This window comes from Pangasianodon hypophthalmus, chromosome 10 (assembly GCF_027358585.1).
Source record: "Pangasianodon hypophthalmus isolate fPanHyp1 chromosome 10, fPanHyp1.pri, whole genome shotgun sequence".
Taxonomy (NCBI): Eukaryota; Metazoa; Chordata; class Actinopteri; order Siluriformes; family Pangasiidae; genus Pangasianodon; species Pangasianodon hypophthalmus.
Window position 1 is genome coordinate 27765120 of NC_069719.1, and position 22146 is coordinate 27787265.

The 22146-nt window shown below is 36.4% G+C and overlaps 1 protein-coding gene across 32 annotated transcripts in view; it reads left to right on the plus strand.

The window, feature by feature from the left end:
* The window catches only part of nrxn3a (neurexin 3a), a 332397-nt gene extending 313917 nt beyond the window's left edge, over positions 1–18480 (plus strand). For 12 of the 32 annotated variants that reach the window (XM_053237577.1, XM_053237582.1, XM_026926092.3 and 9 more), the window contains 2 exons: positions 3462–3549; positions 16442–18480. In XM_053237577.1, the coding sequence (XP_053093552.1) occupies positions 3462–3549; positions 16442–17385 (1032 nt within the window). In that variant the 3' untranslated portion in view covers positions 17386–18480. Of the gene's footprint in view, positions 1–3461; positions 3550–12548; positions 13129–16441 lie in introns of all 32 variants that reach the window. The other 20 variants (XM_026926109.3, XM_053237590.1, XM_053237589.1 and 17 more) reach the window with 7 other exon arrangements.
* Positions 18481–22146: the final 3666 nt, after the last annotated feature.

The window sequence follows — 22146 nt, forward strand, 5'->3', positions numbered from 1 at the left end:
AGGAGATAGTTACCAAGTTGGCAGTTGCTGATTTTTCTTCAAGAGGTATTTGATAACGCTTTTATTCAGGTGTGATCTTTGTATCACACTTATCGCCTGCATAAGCCCTTCATTACACCTGTCATAAACCTACACAAACAGTTGTAAGTTCATGTTTCAGTATGCATAAGCTGTCATAAAGGCTGCTTTTGTCAATTTTTGAAATTTTGTCAATTATTTAACTGATATAACACCTGAGGCAACTGACATAGTTTCTGCTGACGTCAGGTTATGACACTTTCCAGGTTGAATTACTGTATGACATTATGACAGCTGACTTTGTAACTCCGTGTTCTTCTGTCAGCTCTGTCATTAGGGTATCGTTCAACTGTGAGATGTTCTTATAAAACATCATAAGGTGAAATATGAAACATGTGTTACTTAAGCACTAGAGTTAACATATACAGTACATAACTGTCATTAGAGTGTCATTAAATTTTCATAACTATTCCTAAAATATAAGCAGTAACAAGAAACAGAAACAGTAACAAGACACAATACTCAAAAACTAGAGAAAATACATAACCCTGCTGTTACAATCCAATGACCGTCAATGTCAAACCTTCTCTATGTAACAGTGTTATAAAGCATCATTAGTGTTATTAACACTAAAAGCCATGTTCATGATACACTGCAGAGAATCTTCTTTCCAAGTGCTGGCTTTTATTTGTTTCCCAAGTCCAAACCTCATTTTAACTTGAGTGACCCTGACATACCAGAAGTACACAAAGCTACAAAGTCAGTGGTCTTATAAGTGTTATAACACAGCTTACAGCATGAAGACTCTGTCACTTGGTATGTCAACTTGACATCAAAATTGCTGCCATTTATTCCAGCTGACACATTATTGAATAAGTCTTACCTTTTTGTTGTTGGTGTTGTTGTTGTTAAAAATGTTGATTTGAGTTTGGGTACCTTTTGAAATGTGGACAGATGGATGGATGGATGGATGGATAGATAGAAGGTCTCTTTGGATACCTTTTGAAACATGTAGAAATAATTAATTTATTAATATAAATAAGTAAGTAAATAAATAAATAAATAGGATACATAAATGTAAAAATGGATTAATAAATATTTATATTTCTTTATTTTTAATTTGTAATGTTTATTTATAAAGCATATATTTTCTTGTAAGTTTCTTTGTAAGTATTTTATTGCATTCGCAGGGTTTAACGCTGAATAAGGATCGTGGGTCAGAGTTCTTAAGCTGTTTATGATATTTAGCGTCCTTCTCTCATTCCTAGCGGGAAAACTGGAGATCATTTCAAATTTTCTCTGGAATCAGTCAATTACCTTTCTCATCACTTTCTGCATCTGAGATCTCTCCCTGTCTTTCATCCACAAGATGAGTCATTTGCCACACTAAATATAAATTCAATGAATAATTTTATATTTACTCAGAGCGATATTCCCCAGCGCTCCGGCGTGGAGATCCACCCTGTCTGCCATCTCGCGCCTCTCCCATGCGCATTCAAATACATTTTATCGCTCAACTTGACCAAAGTGGGGAAAAATCGCTTCCTCAGTCATCCAAAGCCATCGACAATGTAGAGGGGAAGTGGAAGGGTAATGGTAGGGCTGAGGTGGGGGCAGGGGGGATCACTTATTTATTAGCCAGTCAAAGCCAATCGTATTTATGATTGTGCGCTTTCACAGGTGAGAGTATTCTCCATTACGTCTTCTGTTATTTATAATTTCATAAACCCGCTCTATGACAGTGCTTATTTTATCCTGCATTTGAATCTGCACCTAATAAAGACATGCCTAGCACAATGTGTGTGTTTGTGTTTGTGTTTGTGTGTGTGTGTGTGTGTGTGTGTGTGTGTGTGTGTGTGTGTGTGAAAAACGAGCTCTCCGCATCAGCTGGTTTTGAGCCACTGAAGGTTTTGAAGAGGGGGTAAATCAGAAGCAGAGACGATGCGGGCCAGACGCACAGATAATCGACTCCAGTGCTGGATCCAGACCTCTGCTCTCCTCTCAAAAGCAGTGATGTACAGTAATGAAAATCCAAGCAAACTATTAAAATACCAAATGGAGGTGATGGCTAGAAACGATCGGAGGCAGCAATTTTTTTTAAATGAATTTGAAATAAACCCAGAGATGAACTATAGAGCTTTGAAATGGAGATGCGAGTTTGGGGGAATTGTTATTGAAAAGTCAGTTAAGTCGTCAGGTCAGGTGCTGAAATTTGGTATTTCTGCAAATCAGTCTTCTCATCATGTTTGTTTTGGGGCAACTGCAAGATTGTGGTGCCAGTTAGCTCGTGATGGAGGGGTTATGTTTTCGGATTGTCCTTGCTTGCATCTGAGATACTCGTAAGTGCAATATCTCAAGAACAAGTGGTTGAATGTTTGTAGGATTTATATGGGATTATTATTGTAACCAGCAGATGAACTGATTAGAACTTTGGAGTTGATCCAGACAGGGTCAAGGTCACAGCAAGGTCAAATGTCTAAAGTAGTTTTTCTTTTCTTACTGTTTGAAGTGTATTTTACAAATAAGTAACAAGAAGGACTAGACTTGCTGGCGGCTGAGGCGTCCACGTTGAGTTCTCTTGAGTTCTCCTTGTTGATCATTTTTCAATGACGAATCTAAATCATGCATTTTCCCATTTGAAAAATGTGTGTAAGTTTTTTGCAAGGCTTCTTTGCTGACTGTGCTGCTTCACCTATTACAAACGAATTTATTCATGAATCATTTGCAGGAACATTTGCACAAGATGTCTACGATTAGGATTATTCATGAAAACTCATAAAAAATTCAGTCATGAAAGTTAGTTGCAAAAACATTCGCATCCTACTCTTTGCTCCTGAGTTCATGTAAATTTATATTTAAGGAGACTCACTAAAGTAAATCTCGATTAATCGCATTCAACTCGTGTAATTGGCCGTAGTCAACAGTTACACACTTACATCATTTATTTTTTTCAAATACACACTCGTTTAATGAACATTTTTCATATTATTCATCTTTCATATTAACAGCTTGAAAGAAAGTAATCCAAAACAAATCCAATTTATTAAGACAACTAAGTCTAGACATTCAGTTAAGACAAATGTAATGGCACCTTATGAAAGGAGGAAGCAGGGCTAAATGTAAATCAGCTGTGCCTTGAACATATTTGGTTCATATTTTAATGATCTTTAGGAAATTTGGATGATGCAACTTCCTGTTGTGGAATATTCCAACTATTGCATACGGCTTCAGGTCACAGGGTCAAGTGGATGAACTAAAATGGGCACTTTTCATGCCATGAAAAGCATGATGAAATGATAAACAGATTCACAAATTAATGCAAAAATATCATTTTTTTTCCCCAAAATTCTGTGTAAATGTAAACTTTATGAAACCACATTAATGGGATGCAAATGGCGCCTCAGTCATGGAATCACCTCTTCTATCTCTCTGTCTTTTTTTAGAGCACAGACGACATCGTCACGTCAGCTGAGTGCTCCAACGACGACGAAGACCTGGAGGAGTGCAACTTCGAGCACGCAGGTGGGCTAGGTCAGTTTAATTCTGCTTGCTCCTATGTGGTGATCTTTCATTTTGCAACGGAGGATCAGATCCTCAAAGCATCGCCGCCCCCCATGGATTGATAAAGTGTAACTTCCTGTATAGCTAAGCAAAGCCAACTTCCTGTCTAGCAAAGACGACCCAAGCAAGTCATTCATTCAGGCACGAGCTTATCTCTAAATTCCACTCAGTAAGTCTTAAAAGATCCCCTTGAAATAAATCGACACCTGTTACGAGCTACACTTGGCCATGGGGTTTTCCGAAGTGGTTAACATGCTCACATTTCCTGCTAATTTTGTCTTCCCCATCTCTCATGAGGATGTACGAGCAAAATTAGTACCGAGACGTGACATGTTCTCTGCATTGATGCTTCAAAATGTATCATAATCAGAGGTTTTCTGTCATGTGACACTGGATTGCATTTTACATGATACATTTTGAGATGTCTCAAGTTTATTTTTTTTCTTTCACGCCAAGTTATAGTGTGTAGAAGAGTAACTGTGATGGAAGTAGTGTTTCTGATTTATTTTGGTTCCCTCCTTATTTTGAGGCTTAAGTTAAGCATTTTAATAGAGAACAGATATCATCGAATTTCTGTGTACAAATTGTTTCTTTTTTTCATTTTCATTTTGTTTTGTTTTTTTAATGTATTTTTTTGAACAAGTTATTCTGCTGAGAATTTTTTCCCCTCGATCCAAGTAAAGTATTAATATAAAAAAAATAAATATAAATCAGATTTAAATTCAGAATGCTTTTGAAAGAAGTTGGGTTTTGGCTTTTTTGTAGTTATTAAAAAAAAAAAATCTACATTTCGTCTGTCTTCTCACTGTAAAACTCTCAAATATAAAAGCCACCAAGTGGTATAAAACAAACAGACAAATAAATAAACATAAATGTAATTATATATCAAGTTCTATATAGTATTTTTTATCTGCATTTCATGTATTTTCACTGTTAAAAAAGTGCCACAATGCCAGTGACAAAAAACATAGCTTTGTCTTTTTTTGATTAAAAAAATTAAAATTTTTTAAATTTAATTAATAACCATTTTTTATTCAAAGCCAAATATGACATAGCTGTACATTTTATAATTATAAAAAGAACAGAAGTGTAATTTTGTATCTACCTTATATATATATTTTTTTGTCTTAATGTAATGTCAAAGATCACAAAGCTTAATTATTAGAAAAAAAGTAATTTTGTATCAAATTTGATTTGTCTCATCACTATAATAAATAAATAAACAAATAAATAAATAAAAATCCATCTTTGTTATTTTATATCAGTGAAAGTGTTGGCTTTTTAATTATTAAATTTAATTAAATTACTTCATATGTCTTACTGTTAAAAGAATTTTGTATAAATCTATATTTCTCTGATATAAAATATAGTTGGGCTTTTTTAATCATATTTTTTTAAAACAGTAATTTTGTATCAACCAATTTACATTTAAAAATTACCTTTTTAATTTTATATGAAAGTCAACACTCACATCATTCCACTTTCACCAAAGTGCTCTACATATAACATTAATATTAACACGTCGGCCGTTATTGCGATAAAAAAAATTTTAAGTATTAAGCAGCTGGATTATAATGTAAAACTCCTCAGCGTGCTGTGCTCTGGAGTTCATCGCTCTCTAAAGCACTCATCACTTACCGCTGCGTAAAGAAGGTTGAGGGCTTTTAGAGAGTTCGTTTCCCACACAAATGGCTTTTTGTCCTCTATAAATTAAACGTGATGAATGTTTTACGTGGACGAGACAGACGAGTCAGAACATCGGTTCGCTTCGACTTTCACTCCTCATTGTCAATCCCAATTTCTGTCAAATTTTTTTTATAGCTGAGATAGTTGGAGAAAGTCGGAGCTCCATCTGTATCATGAAGAAAAATCGCTAGGGCCTCAATCATCCAGTCACGTTTACACAGAAATTCATGCCATCATTTCTAACCCCATCAGTTGATGTTGGACAGCTGCATGAGACGCTCTTGTTCTGGGGTCGTTGTCTTTTTGTTTTTGTTGTTTGGTTTTTTGTTTCATTTAGCATGTCTTGCTGGATTTGTTTGTTTTGTTTTGTTTTTTATTTGTTTTTTCTCCTTAAAGTCCGCCGTTCTGTTTTCGATTGGTTTCCACTGGGTTTCTCATCTGTTTCATGGCTACGACGTTCCTGTTGTCTCGCCTCATCTTGTGCCGCATGATTTGTTGGTGTTGGTTGAAATTTCTTTCTTTTTGTTTGGGCTTCAAATTTGACATTCCCATTTCTGATTAAAAAAAAATACCTGGCAACAAAATCTTTTCTTGCCATCAAAAACAAATAAGTAATATTAAGAAAGTTGTGTAAAAGAATGGTAAATATTATCCCCTTTTTTTTTCTTGCGCCCTTCCCCCGCCGTTCTGCATAAGCTAATATTTAAATGCAGATGGCATAAAAAGAATTTTATTGCCACAAAAAAAGTCATCTCTCAGTCAGTCATTTGTGGCATGTTAGAGTGTATGGTAGCTTCTCGGCTAGAACCATCCTCCGGAGAACTTTCCGTCGTCATGGTTTACTGCATGGCTGCGTGTCGTATGCGCCACACACCATCCACACTAACCCCACTGGCTTAATGACTCCATTTTGTTTTTATCACCATTTTTATTTAAGGATTGCGGTTGCAATGATTGCTGCTGCATCGTCTCTGTGTGTAGACGTCCTGTCCGTCCACATGTCCGTGTCTTAAAGTGTTTCTGTCACGTGATTCTGTTCTCTGTTTGTAAAACTGTTGGAATTTTTTCCCTTTTCCCCCAATTTCTCCTTCAGGAATTCCATAAGAGGACTGTTACTCTTCCGTTTTGTTTCCTTTCTAATCTCATTATATTCACAAATAACTTGCAGCACAACTTCATCCGGAAGCGATGCTAATGTCAGGGGCAGCTGATGTTAACATGCCAGCAGGGCTGAGGTTTCGTTTTCTACACTGTTTTCCACATCAGATTATTTGCCGGTAAATATCTTAAACTGGATTATTATTGTGGAACCCGAACACAACAGCGCGTCAGAAAGCTACACAGAATGGTGTGAAGTTAGATGAGAAGGCTGCAGCGGATTTCTTTCTCGCCCACACTCAGCCAATCAGCAACAATCGTGTCAGGTGATTACACAGAAAGACACGCCCCCTAGATTTGGAAAACGTGGGTATTGGTCAGACACATCCGTAACACATCATCAGCAGACCAATCAGAGAACAAGCTACTTGTTTCACTACACAAAGTCTCGAAGTCAAATATATTTATGAATCTAAAAAAAGTTGGCCATTTTACAGACTAGTCTTTTGTTAAGATGCGTACTCTGGAATTCTGTTTCCAAAAAAGATTTGATTAAAAAAGGGATCAGCATAGGCAAAAATAAACTGCAGCACTTCACTATTTCACTGTTGAGTTTTTGATCGATTATTTTATTTTATCTTCCCCATCTAATCCCACGAGCAGCCGTCACTGCTAGCGCCGTCTTATTTTCATCGTAGAATGCGTTCCCTCTGAACAAGACCAAAGTCGCAATTAGCAGCAAGTCCCCAGAGTGTTAATTATCAGGCCGACTGGTTCACCGGAACAGCTAATAGAGAGCGCTGTGATCAATTTAGCCTTCTGCTAATTTACTTTCCGATCACAATAAACACGGGGCAAAAACCTCGCTCAAGGTCATCCATCCACCAAACTGCTGAATGTTTCAGCACCAGCTTTCCTTTCAGCGCCTTCTCTCTCAGTGCTGCTGGACTTATTTAAAGATTTCCTAACACATGATCAAAGCGCCTCACAACCGAGGCAGAATTCAGTCCAAGGACAAAGACAGCAGTGATGATATAAAAGCTACAGGAATCCAGCTACAGAGAAAACTTCATTTCTGTAAAATCTCTGTGAAAAGAAGAGAGTCGCGGGAGTGGTGCGTACACTGGATACATGGTAAAGACATCTAACTTACACTGATGATAGGAAGAAGAAGAAGAAGAAGAAGAATGAGTCATAAGCATGACATACTTAAACATGATCTTAAAAAATGAGCGTCTGCTGTAGATACACTCAGAGCGAGACAGAGCTGAGAGTGTTTCTGTGCTTCTCCACATTTATTTTAAACAGTGGTTTAAAAAGAGTTTATATTATTTAATATTTTACTCTTAGTAGCCTTTTATTTAAAAATCTAAATATTCCTAATGTAATTTTTTTATTCAGTTTCCTTTTTTCTTGTATGTAGAACTAATATAAGGGGTACGCTCCCAAAAGTTCTTTTAATTTATTCTCTTTATTTGCATGTTTTTGTTTGTTTGTTTTTTTGTTTTGTTTTCTTTTTTTTTTTTTGACTTGATGTTAAATTTGGAGTAAAGATAACACATAAATTCTTGTTAACAAGTTCAGCTATTTGTTTAGTTGCAGGCTTTGCAGCACCAAAAGTAAATCGAAATAAAAATGAGTTTAAATTACAATTAAAATTAATTAAATGAGGAAATGATAAATAATACATAGTTACAAGTTAAATAATGATACAACTTAAATGTGAAACAACTTAAAACACTGTATTATTTCTCTTTAATGAAAATAGCAAAATGTGAGGGTGAGTCAGTGAAAACCTTTTTTTTTTGCATTGTTTATTGCGGACAGTCTCTAGTCTTCTGTTCAGTCCCGGTGTTCTTGCGCTTAACGACTCTCTGGATTCCTCTAGAAAAAAATTCAATTCAATTCTAATCTACATCGCGCTTTTAAGGTTTTCATTTCCCTCACCCTCGTACGATTATTAAAGTATTAAATATGAAAAAATATGAGTTAAATAAAACTAATAAAGTTAATATATTTATATCTAAAAAAATAAAATGAAAAAAATTACATGATTACATTTTCAGTTTTACTTTTAGAAATAAGTAAATCATCATTTGGTAGGTACAAATAATCTACCTACCATAAATAAGATAAATTTATACAATTAAATACATTTTAAACAATCATTATGCTTAATTTCAAGCAAATAATTTCTAATAAATAAATAAATAAATAGTGTGGTAGATCATACGTAAAGTGTAGCATGTTAAAAATGAAAAACGTTGACCGTTATAACACTCTTCGTCTTTCCTCACTTTGAACACCAGATGGCATGATTTGGTAAACTCAGACCCCAAAGCCTCGACGTTAATGACACTTTCTCGAGTTGTCGCGTTCCTCCAGATGTTTCTTCACACACTATGAAGTATCTTTTGAAGTGAATGTTTGTTTTTGCCCCATGCTGATCGCTGAGGTGACGGCCTTCAGACAAGAAACGCAATTAAGCGTCTCTAAAGCGCGTGAAGTTCACATAAAAGTCAGGAGGAGTGGGAGCGATGGCGGAGATGGAGCGGAGTGTGTTGTTTGGCTCCATCCTGTGCAGGAGCTCTTGTGCTTATCACGTGTCAGCAGGTGGCTGATCAACAGCGCAGGTTCTGCTTAATTTACCCCTCTGTAGTGCAGCCACTGATAAGATTTACCACCGAGATACACACTTACACCTGATGAAAGGAGCAAGAAATACATTCAGCGTGCTGTGAGAGTTGAATTTACGGCTTTTCCTCAGACAACACAGTATAGTACAACAGTGTTGGACTTATTGGGAACGTATCTCATGAAACTACACCAAATATCCCATGATATTAAAATCTATTTAGTTGCAAAATGCAAAATTATTTACAAATTAAAAAAAGTTCACAGAAGTATTCTCCCCATTGGTGTGAAACCGTGCAAGCACTTGGCATTAGTAGTCACATAATTAGTTGAATTTGTTGAAATTAAAATGTCACTTGACCTCGGTATATAGTTTGTAAGTAAGCAATAGTTTATTTCCCAATGCAGTCAGTACGAGTACAGGTACGATGGAATTCTTACTTACAGATAGTCTCTCGATGTTGTAACGTAGAAATGTGAAAGTGTGGATTATTAACGGCGAGCCAGTTAAGCTTTTATTGATAGAAGTGTAACAAGTCATAATTTAATTTTTATTAGTAAAGGTACAGTTTTTACTACACAGAATTTAATTTAAGATATCTGTAATTTAATTTTTATTAGTATATTTTTAACTAGTAAGAATTGTATTTTTGCTTGTCAAAATTCATACTGAAGATATCTGATATAGTGAAGATAAAAAATATGCATAATTACAGATATGGGAAAATTCAGGTTTTGCTAGTAGAAATTCACTACTCGTTTATACAAGATGATATAAAATACACATTAGATCCAAAAATGAATTGTTAGAAGAACATACCTAAACAAACAGCATCATGAAGGCCAAGGAGCTATCACAATAATTCCGATACAAAGTCTGGAAAAATTATTATGGTTTGGTTCTAAAAAAAAAAAAAAATCTGAATTTTTAAGCGTCCCACAGAGCAATGTTAAATCAATTATTAAAAAATATAAAGATTACGCCACCGCGATCCTGCCAAGAGGAGGACGTCCACCAAAAATCAGTGACTGGGTAAAGAGGGGATTAATCAGAGGAACAACCAGTATACCAAGAGTAACTATGAACTCTCATGATGCTTCCACCACCATGCTTCACTGGGAGTATGCAGTCGTATTATGTGCTATTTAATGTAGATTCATGACATAAACTCCCAATTAAGTCTATTTCAGTTCCAGGTTATAATGCTACAATATGTTCAAAAGGGGGTGAATACTTATGCAAGGCACTGTACAAGATAAGCGTTGTTTATCTTTGAAACATTCTCATGTTTTTAAATATAGATGTCTCATTATGATACTATTATGTTGGTATTTCAGTCATATTTTTCATGTCACATTCAACAATGAGACTAAATTCATTTATACGTGGGTATAAAAAACAGTTTAACAAAATAGGTTTGAGTGCTTAAACCTGTCATGGTAACTTTTTAACAAAACTTTTATTCACAGAATATGCATGGTAATCAAGCTCGCTAGCTAAGTTAGCAATGATGTTGTGACAGCGCATTTAGTGCTCTAATGTTGATGTGCAATCCTCAAGGATCGGCCATGAGAGCTATAAAAATTTGATCTGAAGTCACACTAGTTCACAAGAAATTCTGTGAAATCCCATCATCTGGGATTACAGACCAAAAGTCGGTCACACACTTTTAATATAGGAATGTGTAGATGTTGCAGCGTGGCTCATTCTGAGGTTCGAGATTTATACTTCTGGTAATCAGGGTAGGCGGAGAAATGGGCGTGGTTTGGATAGTGGCTTTTTTTTCCTCTCAGTTTGCATATTCATACATATTCGTATATGTTTTCTGACGATATGAAGGTACAGGTCGAGTTTTAAGCATAAAACATTATATCACAGCGCTGTTGGATTCTGGATTGATTGGTGATTGGTCGGAATGGTTGCTGTTGATTAATTTTCTAGAACAGCAGCTCAGACAGTAGTGCAGCTGCAAGTCACAGGTTTATATTAATGTATGACGGATGCTTCACGGATTAAACAAGATATCAAATATAATCGTTGATACGGTGAAGTTTTCTGTAAGGAGGTGATTATTTAATACTTAGGGAAGGAGTCTCCAGTGTCAGGTAGAGCTGTAACTTTCCGACATCTTCAGGACCTAGGAGTTTCACAGATATTCCACAACATTTAAAGTAATTATAAGCAGTTTAAAAAAAAAGTATCCCATATCGTTCTTTAATAAATAGGAATCGTTGAAATTGTTGAAGTTGTTATAAGTTGCTATAAGAGAACAAATAAATTATTTTTAGCAACAGCTGAAAGCCAAATACCATTTCTTTATTTATTACTTAATGAATTTTACTGATCCATAAGTCCTCTGGCCTCTTGTGGAATTCTGATTATATCTAATGTACAGCTTTCTTTTGAACCAAAGTCTGTGGGTGTGGAGCACAGTCACCCCCTCACCTCACCGCACAAACAATTAGCAAAAAACTAAATGCAACAGTGAACTCATTCAGATCTTAGTAGCAGCCATTAAAAAGTAAATGCTGTGCTGGAGTGGCTTTGTCACCTACAGGCCTTGGTCAAACCGGCTCTCCTGAGCCGAAACCTCTCCGTGTTTAATGTTGTACCTGAACGCCGCTTGCTCTGTCGTTTGTCTACTCTCCCTAAATGCAACTTACTTTAAGCATGCATCAGCGACATCTTGCAGTACAAAATTAACCCATTTTCAGCCCAATTTTCCTCTCTCTTTGACGTACATCCAGACTGCACGCCTGTTTACGTGTTTAAGACTAACAACGACAGATAGATTTTGTCTTTCGGGTCACATGACAGAGGCGACAGTCAGCTGCGCAGTTGTGCATCGGCTGTCCGGCTCTCGACTGTGTCCGTTTTTTAATAGTTTGTGCATCTGGTTGTAGTGTGTGAAAGTGAAAGTTCAAATTGCTTTGCTCTTTTTTTTTGTCTGAATTTTTTTTTCTTTTTTTTTTTTTTTTTTTTTTACACATAAATCAAATTATGTGTTTTTTTTAATAGCAGTGTTTCAAACTTAAGAAAGATGTAAATACAAAATTAGAAATTATTTTATTTTTTAATTTTTTTCAGATTTGGAACTACTTCATCAAATACTCTATGTGCATCTACATAAAAAATTAATTTAAAAATGAATTTCAGACAAAGTTTAAATAATAAAATTAAGCTTATACCTACAGTGTGTGTGTATATATATATATATATATATATATATATATATATATATATATATATATATATATAAATTGAAAAATTATACAAATAAAATGAATCATTGATCCAAACAGCACATATGATTGTCGGTGAAAATGTTCCACATCTCAGTGTTGTTTTTCTTCAAATTCTGCCAGCGATCTTGATAAACAATTGACTTTTGAACTGTTTTTTTTTTTTTTTTTTTTTTTTTAAAAAACTGCATGGTGAAGAAGTTGCAGTTTAGGGTTTGTCAGATTGTCAGTGTTAGAGTTTTGTTCTTTTTTTCGTAGATGGGCATGTATATGCTCATTGTTTGTATATCCCCATCCCTTCCTTACAGCCAAAAGCTCTAATGCCGCCCGACCGCTTCGTACTGCCTTTACATGGACATGGCAACTGACTTACACAATCACCCCCATCATTATCATCTCCTATGTAGTATGTTCATAGGTCCAGAACCTTCCTCACCTTCCTCCTCCTCTTCCTCCTCCTTCCTTCCCCTTAGCTATGGCAAAATATGTACAGTCATCCATCCATTCAGAATTTACAATTATGAAATCAATCCAAGCAAAAAGTTTAATTACTAGAATGTAGATATTTATTGAAAAATGCTATATATATAAATATATATATATCTCAAATCCAAGGCTCAAATATGTACAGATTTTTGTATTTTAACAAAGAAAAAAAACAAAACAGAATAATGGTGAAGTTTATTTTTCATGTTATGTGGTGTGGATGTATGTGTTGTTGCCTCCCTGTATACTCATGTCTGAAGATTATATTTATCAAGAAATACAGTGGCTAGTAATTTTCTTTTCACAAGAGAGAAAAAAAAAAACTTGTCCAAGGACATTCTTACACAACTTTCTTTTGTGCATTTTTTCTTCATGCCAAAATCATGCGGGCAATTTGTTGATGTAAGTTAACAAAAATCTGGTATGCTTATTTTTCCTTGAAATATTAATTTTATGTTATTTGAAAGCCTTTTATTTTTTGTGCAGTAAAATGTTATTATTGATTTAGATTGTGCTTGTCTGTGAATAGTAATATTGCTAAACTAGTTGCTTTTTAAATTTTCTTTTTAATATATATTTTCCTTTATTTATATTTTGCCTTTTAATTCTGGAACTGCAGTTAAGCAAGTGGACTTATTGTTTTTTGTTTCTTTTTTTTTTTCAAATGATTTTTCTGGATGAATATTTGGATATTTATCTTTGTTATTTAGCGTTTTAATTCTGAAACTGCATTTAAGCAAACTGGCTTTTATTTTATTTTACCAGTTTTATTTTATTTTATTTTTATTTATTTGTTTTTTTATTTGATTTGATTTGATTTTCATACTGCGTATATGCAAACCTGAATGGCAGGATTCTCTCTCAGTGCCAATGGCAGCCAAAAAAAAAGAAATAAATTCTACTTTTGTAGGAAATGGGACCAGCTGTGTAAGGGCTGGACGATATGACCAAAATATCATATCACGATTTTTGAAGGAATTTTTACAATCCTCTGAGTTTAATGATACTTTTATTTAAAGTCTCTACGCCCTAGACTGTATCTCATTTCTGTTCTCTGCCTCACCCTGATGAGGTATAAATACTGTAGGACATATTGATACTTAGCTGTGGATTTGCAGTTCTAATTAATGATATATTTATGCAGCAGTACTTCTTTTATTTCGTGCATGTGAGTGTTTATTTATCGCAGGCTGATTTCCACGTGCAGGTGTTTGCATTCGGCAGCGGCTATAAACACGCAGTTTGTGTTTGAGAAAAGAAACAGTGGCGATATGATACATATGAGGAGCTAATTAATCCCCCATTACCTCCGCAAAGCAGCTTGTTCATACACTGCACGCCGAAATGTTTTATGCTAATCAGTTTTCAGCTCAGATCAGATTTTCATTTGCTGATAAAGTCTTAACGGCAGACGGATAAGTCTTCGTGACAGTATTTAAAAAAAAGCAAACCTGTATCTGGAGATATTTAAAGCATGCTTTAGGTTTCCAGCTGGCTCAGTGTATGCTCCTCAAAGGACTGCTTTTTTGGCAGCAGATTAATTTTTGTAATCAGAAAGATTTCTCGAACACAGAGATCCGTATTCCGGCGAGTATTCAGGGTTCGCACAAATTTAATTTTGCAGGTTCATGGTGGGTAAAAACACCTTTCCCAGTATACCACAGCTCAACATTTGCATGCGATGCAAGAGTGTTAAAGACAGTAGCTTGATTTTTAACAGGAAGAAGTCGTTTACTTCTAAATTATGAATACCATCAGGATACGCTAGCTAGTTGGCTAACATTATTCCTGCTAGGAGAGAAAATTCCTAATGGCCTGATAAGAATGAAAACAATTACATAATGATGGGGAAATGGTTAATAAGAACCAGCAGGAATATTGTTAGATAACTAGTATTGTATCAAGAAATTCAAATTCAGGACCTAACATATGATATTTGTTACAAATGGTAAAATTGAGAACAATTTATTTTCTCCAACCGTTTAAAAGATTATACTCTGAAAAAAGAGTTCCATGTAGCAACTTTAAAATACAGTATTTTAAAAAACCTAGCTGCTAACATGGTTTATGTCCAGTGCTAACTGTTAACATTTAACTGAATTTAGAGAACTGATTGGCCAAAATACACACAGAAGGAAACTTATGAAATTACGAAAAAAAAAAAAAAAATGCCGTGCAATGCAAATTAATCCATCGTGGCTCTCTGGTCATTTTTTTTTTCAAATTATCTTGTGTTCTTAAGAACTTCAGAAGCATTGTCATTCAAAAGCACACATCATGCTGACTTGTGTCAATGCTAAAAATTAATTATCCATTTACGAGAACGTACAGTACTATGGCTATGCGTTAGCCAATAGGAGACAGTCTGGGGTGGGGCTTTAGTCGTTTATTTAGTCATCACATCTGTTAGGTCACATTTGGAGTAATACGATCCTGTGTTTGGCACCCTGGTATTTAAGCTGTAGCACAAAATACATCTGATTTATGTGAAATTGTTCATATGGGCAATGCATTTTCTAAAATATATTAAAAAACATTCTTGTGAATGCAGCTTTAAGCGAATTTTTAAACAATAAAAATATCCAAATGGAGCATTTTCAGGTGAAATCCTGAGAATTCTCAGTGAAAATCAGCAGAATGTGTTTAGACAGAACTCGGCCGTGAGCTCGGCGCTCATTCAGACGTCGCCGTGGTTCTGAGACAGGCCCTGCCATTTGGCTTTCAGTATACGGGTGTTTAAAAGGCACGAGGCCCGGAGGGGCAGCTGGGGAGCCAGACCGACCCTCAGAGAGATTACATCCAAATCCTGCAGGATCTCCTGAACGCTTCCTCAAACACACAGTTCTCTGCTTTGTGTGTGAAAGAAGATATCTTGTCCTTTCTGATATTCTATCTTGGAGGCAATAAATCTCACGGACAAATAATCAGAAAGAAAATTTACTGGTAAAATGAAGGTCATAGTTATAATGAGCTATAAACACATTCCTGCATTTATAAGGCATTATACACACTGATATAATTATTTATGAAAATGCATTACACTTTTTAGCTGTCCTTATTATGCATTATGAATTGTTAACATGATACATTATAAGTAGTGTTCATAACACGCTATAACACCAATAGCAGAGAAACAGAGCACATTTGTATCGTGCGTTATTAAGACCTGTCTTGATTCACGCTACAAATTCTTTTCTTTGTTTAAGGCTAAATGCAACACATTAAGCAAACTGGGACTGAATTACTTCGGCATTGGCAATTATAAGGTGTTATAAACACTGTTTATAATGCATACTGTCAATGATTTATAATTTAATATAAATGCACTAAGTATATGCACTATAAACGTTGCTGTAAACTGGAATGCCTTTTCATGTATAATTATAACAAATGTGAGTAATGCCTTATCGAATGTTATGAATGCATTCGTAGGTCTTATCAGTTTATCTTTCATTTATTAAGCAAATGTTATGATTCATTTTAGGCTTGGCGGTACCTGGCTCTCTCATGAAGACCTCTCAGGGCTGAAAGCTTTGTTTATTTAGTTTTTTATTTTATTTATTTAGTTACTTTGTATTTGTATTTGAAATTTTGCTTTATGTTCAGTTGCTTCGTATGAGTTTTCTGGTATTTCATTTATTTTCCTTATTGTCGGTGTATTACAGATTCTTCGAAAAGCCTGCTGATACAATCTGTTATTTCTTCTCCATCCTAGGAGGTGAATTAGATCCCTTAGTACTCCCTCCTGTAGCTACACGTGCACCCTTCATCCCTCCTCCCCCAACCCTCCGCCCCCCCCTCACCATTATTGAGACCACCAAAGAGTCCCTGTCCATGGCCACTGAGGCGGGCCTGCCCTGCTTGTCGGACCAAGGCAGCGATGATTGTGATGGTGATGATGATGATGATGATGATGATGATGATGATGGCTTGGTGATATCTGGGTATGGCTCTGGGGAAGCATATGACTCTAACCTGCCCCCTACCGATGATGAAGATGTTTACACCACCTTCTCCTTGGTCACAGATAAGACCTTATCCACGTCGGCCTTTGAAGGTGGCTACAAAGCTCATGCGCCTAAGTGGGAAGCCAAGGACTTTAGACCTAACAAAGCCTCCGAGCACGGTAGGACTACTACCGCATCTTTTTTCCCCAAGCCGAGCCGCTCCACCACCACCACCACCACCTCTGCTGCCGCAGCGCCGCCCAAATGGCCTGCGGGCAAAATGAATAACCGAGAGCTTAAACCCCAACCTGACATAGTCTTGCGTCCATTGCCCACTTCCTATGACGTAGACCGCAAAAAGCCGAAGAGCCCGTTAATAACCTCCCCCATGTTCCGTAATGTACCCACAGCGATCCCCACGGAGCCGGGCGTCAGGCGCGTTCCCGGGGCCTCCGAGGTCGTCCGGGAATCTAGCAGCACCACTGGAATGGTCGTCGGGATAGTTGCTGCTGCCGCTCTGTGCATCCTCATCCTCCTGTACGCCATGTATAAGTACAGAAACAGGGACGAGGGGTCGTACCAAGTGGACGAGAGCCGCAATTACATAACCAACTCAGCGCAGAGCAACGGCGCGGTCATGAAGGACAAGCAGCACGGCTCGAAAGGCAGCAACAAGAAACAGAAAAACAAGGACAAGGAATATTACGTGTGAGACTGCGCGACAGTGAAACGGGTGACGCTGAGGCGTATCAGGAGCTGCGCTGACAGAAAGAGAGAGAGAGAGAGAGATTTTCATTTTGGCACTGTGCTGAGGCACTGAGCTCACACACCAACTGTAATATAAAGCACACTATTGTGTAAGCATACCACGATGGTAAATAGCGACATTAGTGACCTTTATTCTTCGATCCGGTCAACGGCGTTATCAGTGTAGAATACTTCACAGCTACATCATTATCCTAAAAAAAGTGACTTTTAAAAAGGTATGTGATCCTTGGCATTTTTTTTATCCTGTAAAAAAAAAAAAAGAAAAAAAGTGAGAGAGAGTGAGAGAGCAAGGAGAAAATTATTCCGGCCATTGCAAGCATGTGAGTGACACATAGTGTTATAAGAGATGGACAAAATATATATAAATGCATATATATATATATATATTGTGTGAATGAGAAAGAAGGACTCTTGCCAAAAAATATATATATAAATACATATGAAAGATTTGTATTGTTTATACATTATATGTGGTGTCAATTTTTTTTGCTCTCTGCAAAAAAAGAGAAAAAAAAGAAGAGTGAAAAATCAATGTAGTAAATGAAATCAGACGAGCGAGGACAGCTCACTGACACTCTCGCAGCACTGTTATTCAAAACTCAACCAAATGATTCGGATTTTACAACCGACTGTGACGTTTGAGAAAAAATAATAATAATTTGTGAATTTGAGCGAAGTGGTGCATTTTATCTTTGTCTCAGTAAAGCGACTGATTGTAATGCATGCCATCTTTACACTACGATGTATGACGTTCAGCTGAGGCTGAACAGATCTGCCAGGCCAGTCAATCCATCAGACACATCTTTTCCTAGTTTTTTTTCCTCCCCTCTCAACGTGACAACGACGCTGATGAACGTCACGTTTCCTGCGCGGCCGGTGCCGGCTTTGATCTTTTTTGCGATCATGATGTATGTTGGTCCACTTCCTCTTGTTCTCTTTTTTATGAAAAGCTGTCTGGTGCGCACTGGCACTCCTACTATAACGCTGTTACGGATGTCTATACGGAAAAATAAATCTAACGTGAAAAGTGTGAATTCTATCTGTTGTCACAGTCGACTGTGTCAAACGACAAAAAAAAAAGTTTGTTTACATATTTTATTACATTATGATGATATGATGATAGCAGTTGTACTTTTTAGGTAGATAATGTACATATTGAACTTGAGTTGTATTTTTTTTAGTAATTCTATTGTACAGAGAGATCATCATGATCATCTTATTCCGTGTGCTTCATGAAGAAAAAAAATTGACGTTAACATGAAGAGAGACTCTGAAGTCATGAAAACACACACACACACACACACACACATGCACACACACACACATGCACACACACACAAGTATTTTGTAATGGAAATCAGAGAATATTGTTAGATTAGAGATCTAATCTTTCTGGCAGATGTTTCTAAGTCGCATGGATATTTGATTACTTGACACTGTCAATCAAATACAAGACACACTTCTTTACCTGTACTGAGGTTTCCTTGTTATCAGTTGTTTTTATTTATTAAAAAAAAAAGAATCAACAGAATATGTAACAATAAAAACAGTCATATGGATGCAGACATGCAGTTCACACCTTTTACATAAAGTGTGATTCTTATCGTCTCCGGGTATTGGAGTGTGAATATGTCCAAGCGTGACCTTCGGTTTTCTTTTTCATTGCACCACAGCTGGTTTGTGTATTTAGGTTCTGTGTGTTCTCTTCACACACTTCCTGGAGGCGTCGCCAGATCAAAAGGGACGGAGCTTTGCTTAAGCCTGGTCATCAAATTGCAATTTAGATCACTTTATTATCGCTTCTTCACCTCGGTTTGTGTCCATCAGACACATTTATGACCAAAAACTATCTATACTTATTTAAAAAAGTTATGGTAACATTTCCTATGACTGTCATATTTAGAATGAACTATAAACATATTCATATCATGTTATAATACGATCATAAAGCATTATATGCATTTATTTAAATATTAATTATTATTATAATTATAAGCAGCTTTTATGAATGTTTATGCAGGTTTATGTTGTCATGCAGATCACCTTTACATTTTACAGATTTTACCGGATTCCTGACTTACTATCTTACCGTTAAAGTAAGCAAATATAATTTTACACAGTTAATAAAGTTATATTTCTATCACACTTACAACAAAAAAAAAATAAAGTTACACTTCAGCCTTAAGTAAAGTAAAGAATTTCCATGTTAAAATATTTTACTGGTGTGCTAACTTTTACTTCTGAAAGAAAGAAAGAAAGAAAGAAAGAAAGAAAGCACTCAATGAAGATGAATGAAGAAAAAAAAATTTCAGTATGTTCAAGTTTCATTTTATTGCATCTGGTGCATGCACAGCCATTTTTTTCTCCTTTTAATTCATTAATTCATTAATTCATTGATTTTTATGTATGCTACTTCTAGGCTTTGTTTTCTGAATTTCTTTCTTTTTTTTTTGTTTCACAACACCATGAATATCAAAAGTCACTGAAGGACGACATCGATCTTTAATTCGTTCCACCACACATTTCAGACTTAATCTAAAACCCGAGCCCCGTCTGACGATCTGAAGATTCTTTCACACAGATTTTTCACCACAGCGTTCATCTGCTAGAGACAGACCACACACACACACACACACACACACACACACCCCTCTCCTCTGCAGGAAAAGCAAAGTGTGAAATGTACATTTTCAAAACGAGCACCTTATTACATGGGTGGCTGACTTATTGAACCGCATCGACCGAACCCGGGCCGTTCTGCAGGCGAGGAGAAAGTTAATTAAAATTCAGCAAAGGCTTAAAATTCAATAATCCCTGCACAACTTTCAGATGAGCTCTGGTGATTAGGAGGATTCATTACAGCGCACCTTCTCTTTGCTAAGACTAAAGGCTTTGCCATACTTCATGTGGAGACGATGTTCGGCTGGCTTATGCGAACAAAAAGACGTCGTGCGGAGGTTTGCGGAGGCTCGCTGTTTCGTGCACGTGGCAGCTGGGCCAACTCCGCAGACGAACATGCTACACGACCAAACCCTGTGATTGGTCGTTACAAACAAGGTGTAGCCAAGCATATTCATTACATTTATCTCATAGCTTTCACTAGCATGCTAAACTCACCTTTCTCAACCACTGAGTTTATTGAATAGTCTCATGTACATTTTATGTCTCTTTTCTTTTTCTCTGTGTAAATATGGAAGAAAATAACCAGTTCTTCTTCCTGCTCATGCTCTTAAATTTGTTTGTGCACTTCCAACAAAGCACAGTAGTTTATTCACAGTAGTTTATTCTACACTTTGCAGCTCGGAAATCTTTTTCCTGTAGTTGTCGAAATTGTCATGAAACTTCAACAGCGCCACCTGCAGTACTGGAGCATGTGCATTTGAAAACTTTAAAAACGTGGTTTCGTCTGCACAGAACCCTCGCAGACGTTGTCTTCACATCTAGGGTTGTACTCAGAGTTGGGTTAAGCGTGTATAGTTTAATTTATTTAATACCGAAATTGCATGCATTGGTGTTCAGACAGCAGACGTAACTACAGATTTACCTATAAGCACTATTCAGAAGTTAGGAGAGAGTTACGCATACAGGAAGGAGTTCGAGTAAAACAGGTGTGTGTCAGTTTGTGTGCGATTCTGACCTTGAACTTAAGCACATTTTTGTTGCAAGATATCGTTTTGAGTGAGGAGCAGTATTAAGTACAGCACCACTGTCTGACGGTTTGACGTAACCACAAAATGTGAGACTGAAATTCATGTTTTTTGGGAAGTAAATACATTCAAAAAGACTATGGAATGCCTTTTGAGGTTGACTCCTCTAATCCTGAAACATTTGCAATCTCACAGTCTTAAATTACACGCAGGTTATGAATGCCGAGCTCAGAAAGTGAAGCAGCTGCGTAACCCGACTCTGAATACACGTAACTTTCCCCTTGTTAATATTGATGTAACTTCTTCTGACTTAAGTCAGAGTCTGAAATATATCCCTCAGTATTGTGCATATTGCGTGTCAGATATCAGTGTTTAATCACACCTCTTTCACAGTGTACGGGTTTGGAGTAATGGTTTAATGTTAATATGTATTTTTTAAGTGCGAGACTGTCTGGAATTTTACTGTATTTGATGTATTTGCTCTAATTACACCGGGCTGTAGCGGCCGAAGTGGATGTATGATGCAGTGATGTTTGCTTTGATAAATTAGAGACGCTGAAACATCAGTTAAAATGACAGATATGACAGATACGCATTGCACTGCGTTTCTACATTTCCACAGTCCATCAGCGAAAAAGGCACACGCTATTAAACTGCATATGTCCTTGAGTTGATACATGAGGAGCTCAGAAGTTCAGGAGTTTTAAAGTTTCTAATACTTGTGTAGCGTATGCTCTACATAATCCACGACTAATAGAAAATAGATTTAAATAAACGTCATTATTTAACAAACAAAATGTGTAATCATTGATATGGTGAAGTTGTTTATTTAACATTTATGGAAGGAGTCTCCAGTGTCAAGACTGTGCAACAGAGTTTAAGTTTTCTGACATCTTCAGGACAGAGGAGTTTACGCTTTGTGGTTTCTCTGTAACAAACTGTGTTTTTTTTGTATTATTAAATTCAAGACAGAGGAAAAACGGAGGCTGGTGAGGGAACAACTGGTTATAGCTGCTATAAAGTAAGTGAGAACAGGAACAAGCTTGTTTCGAGGATGT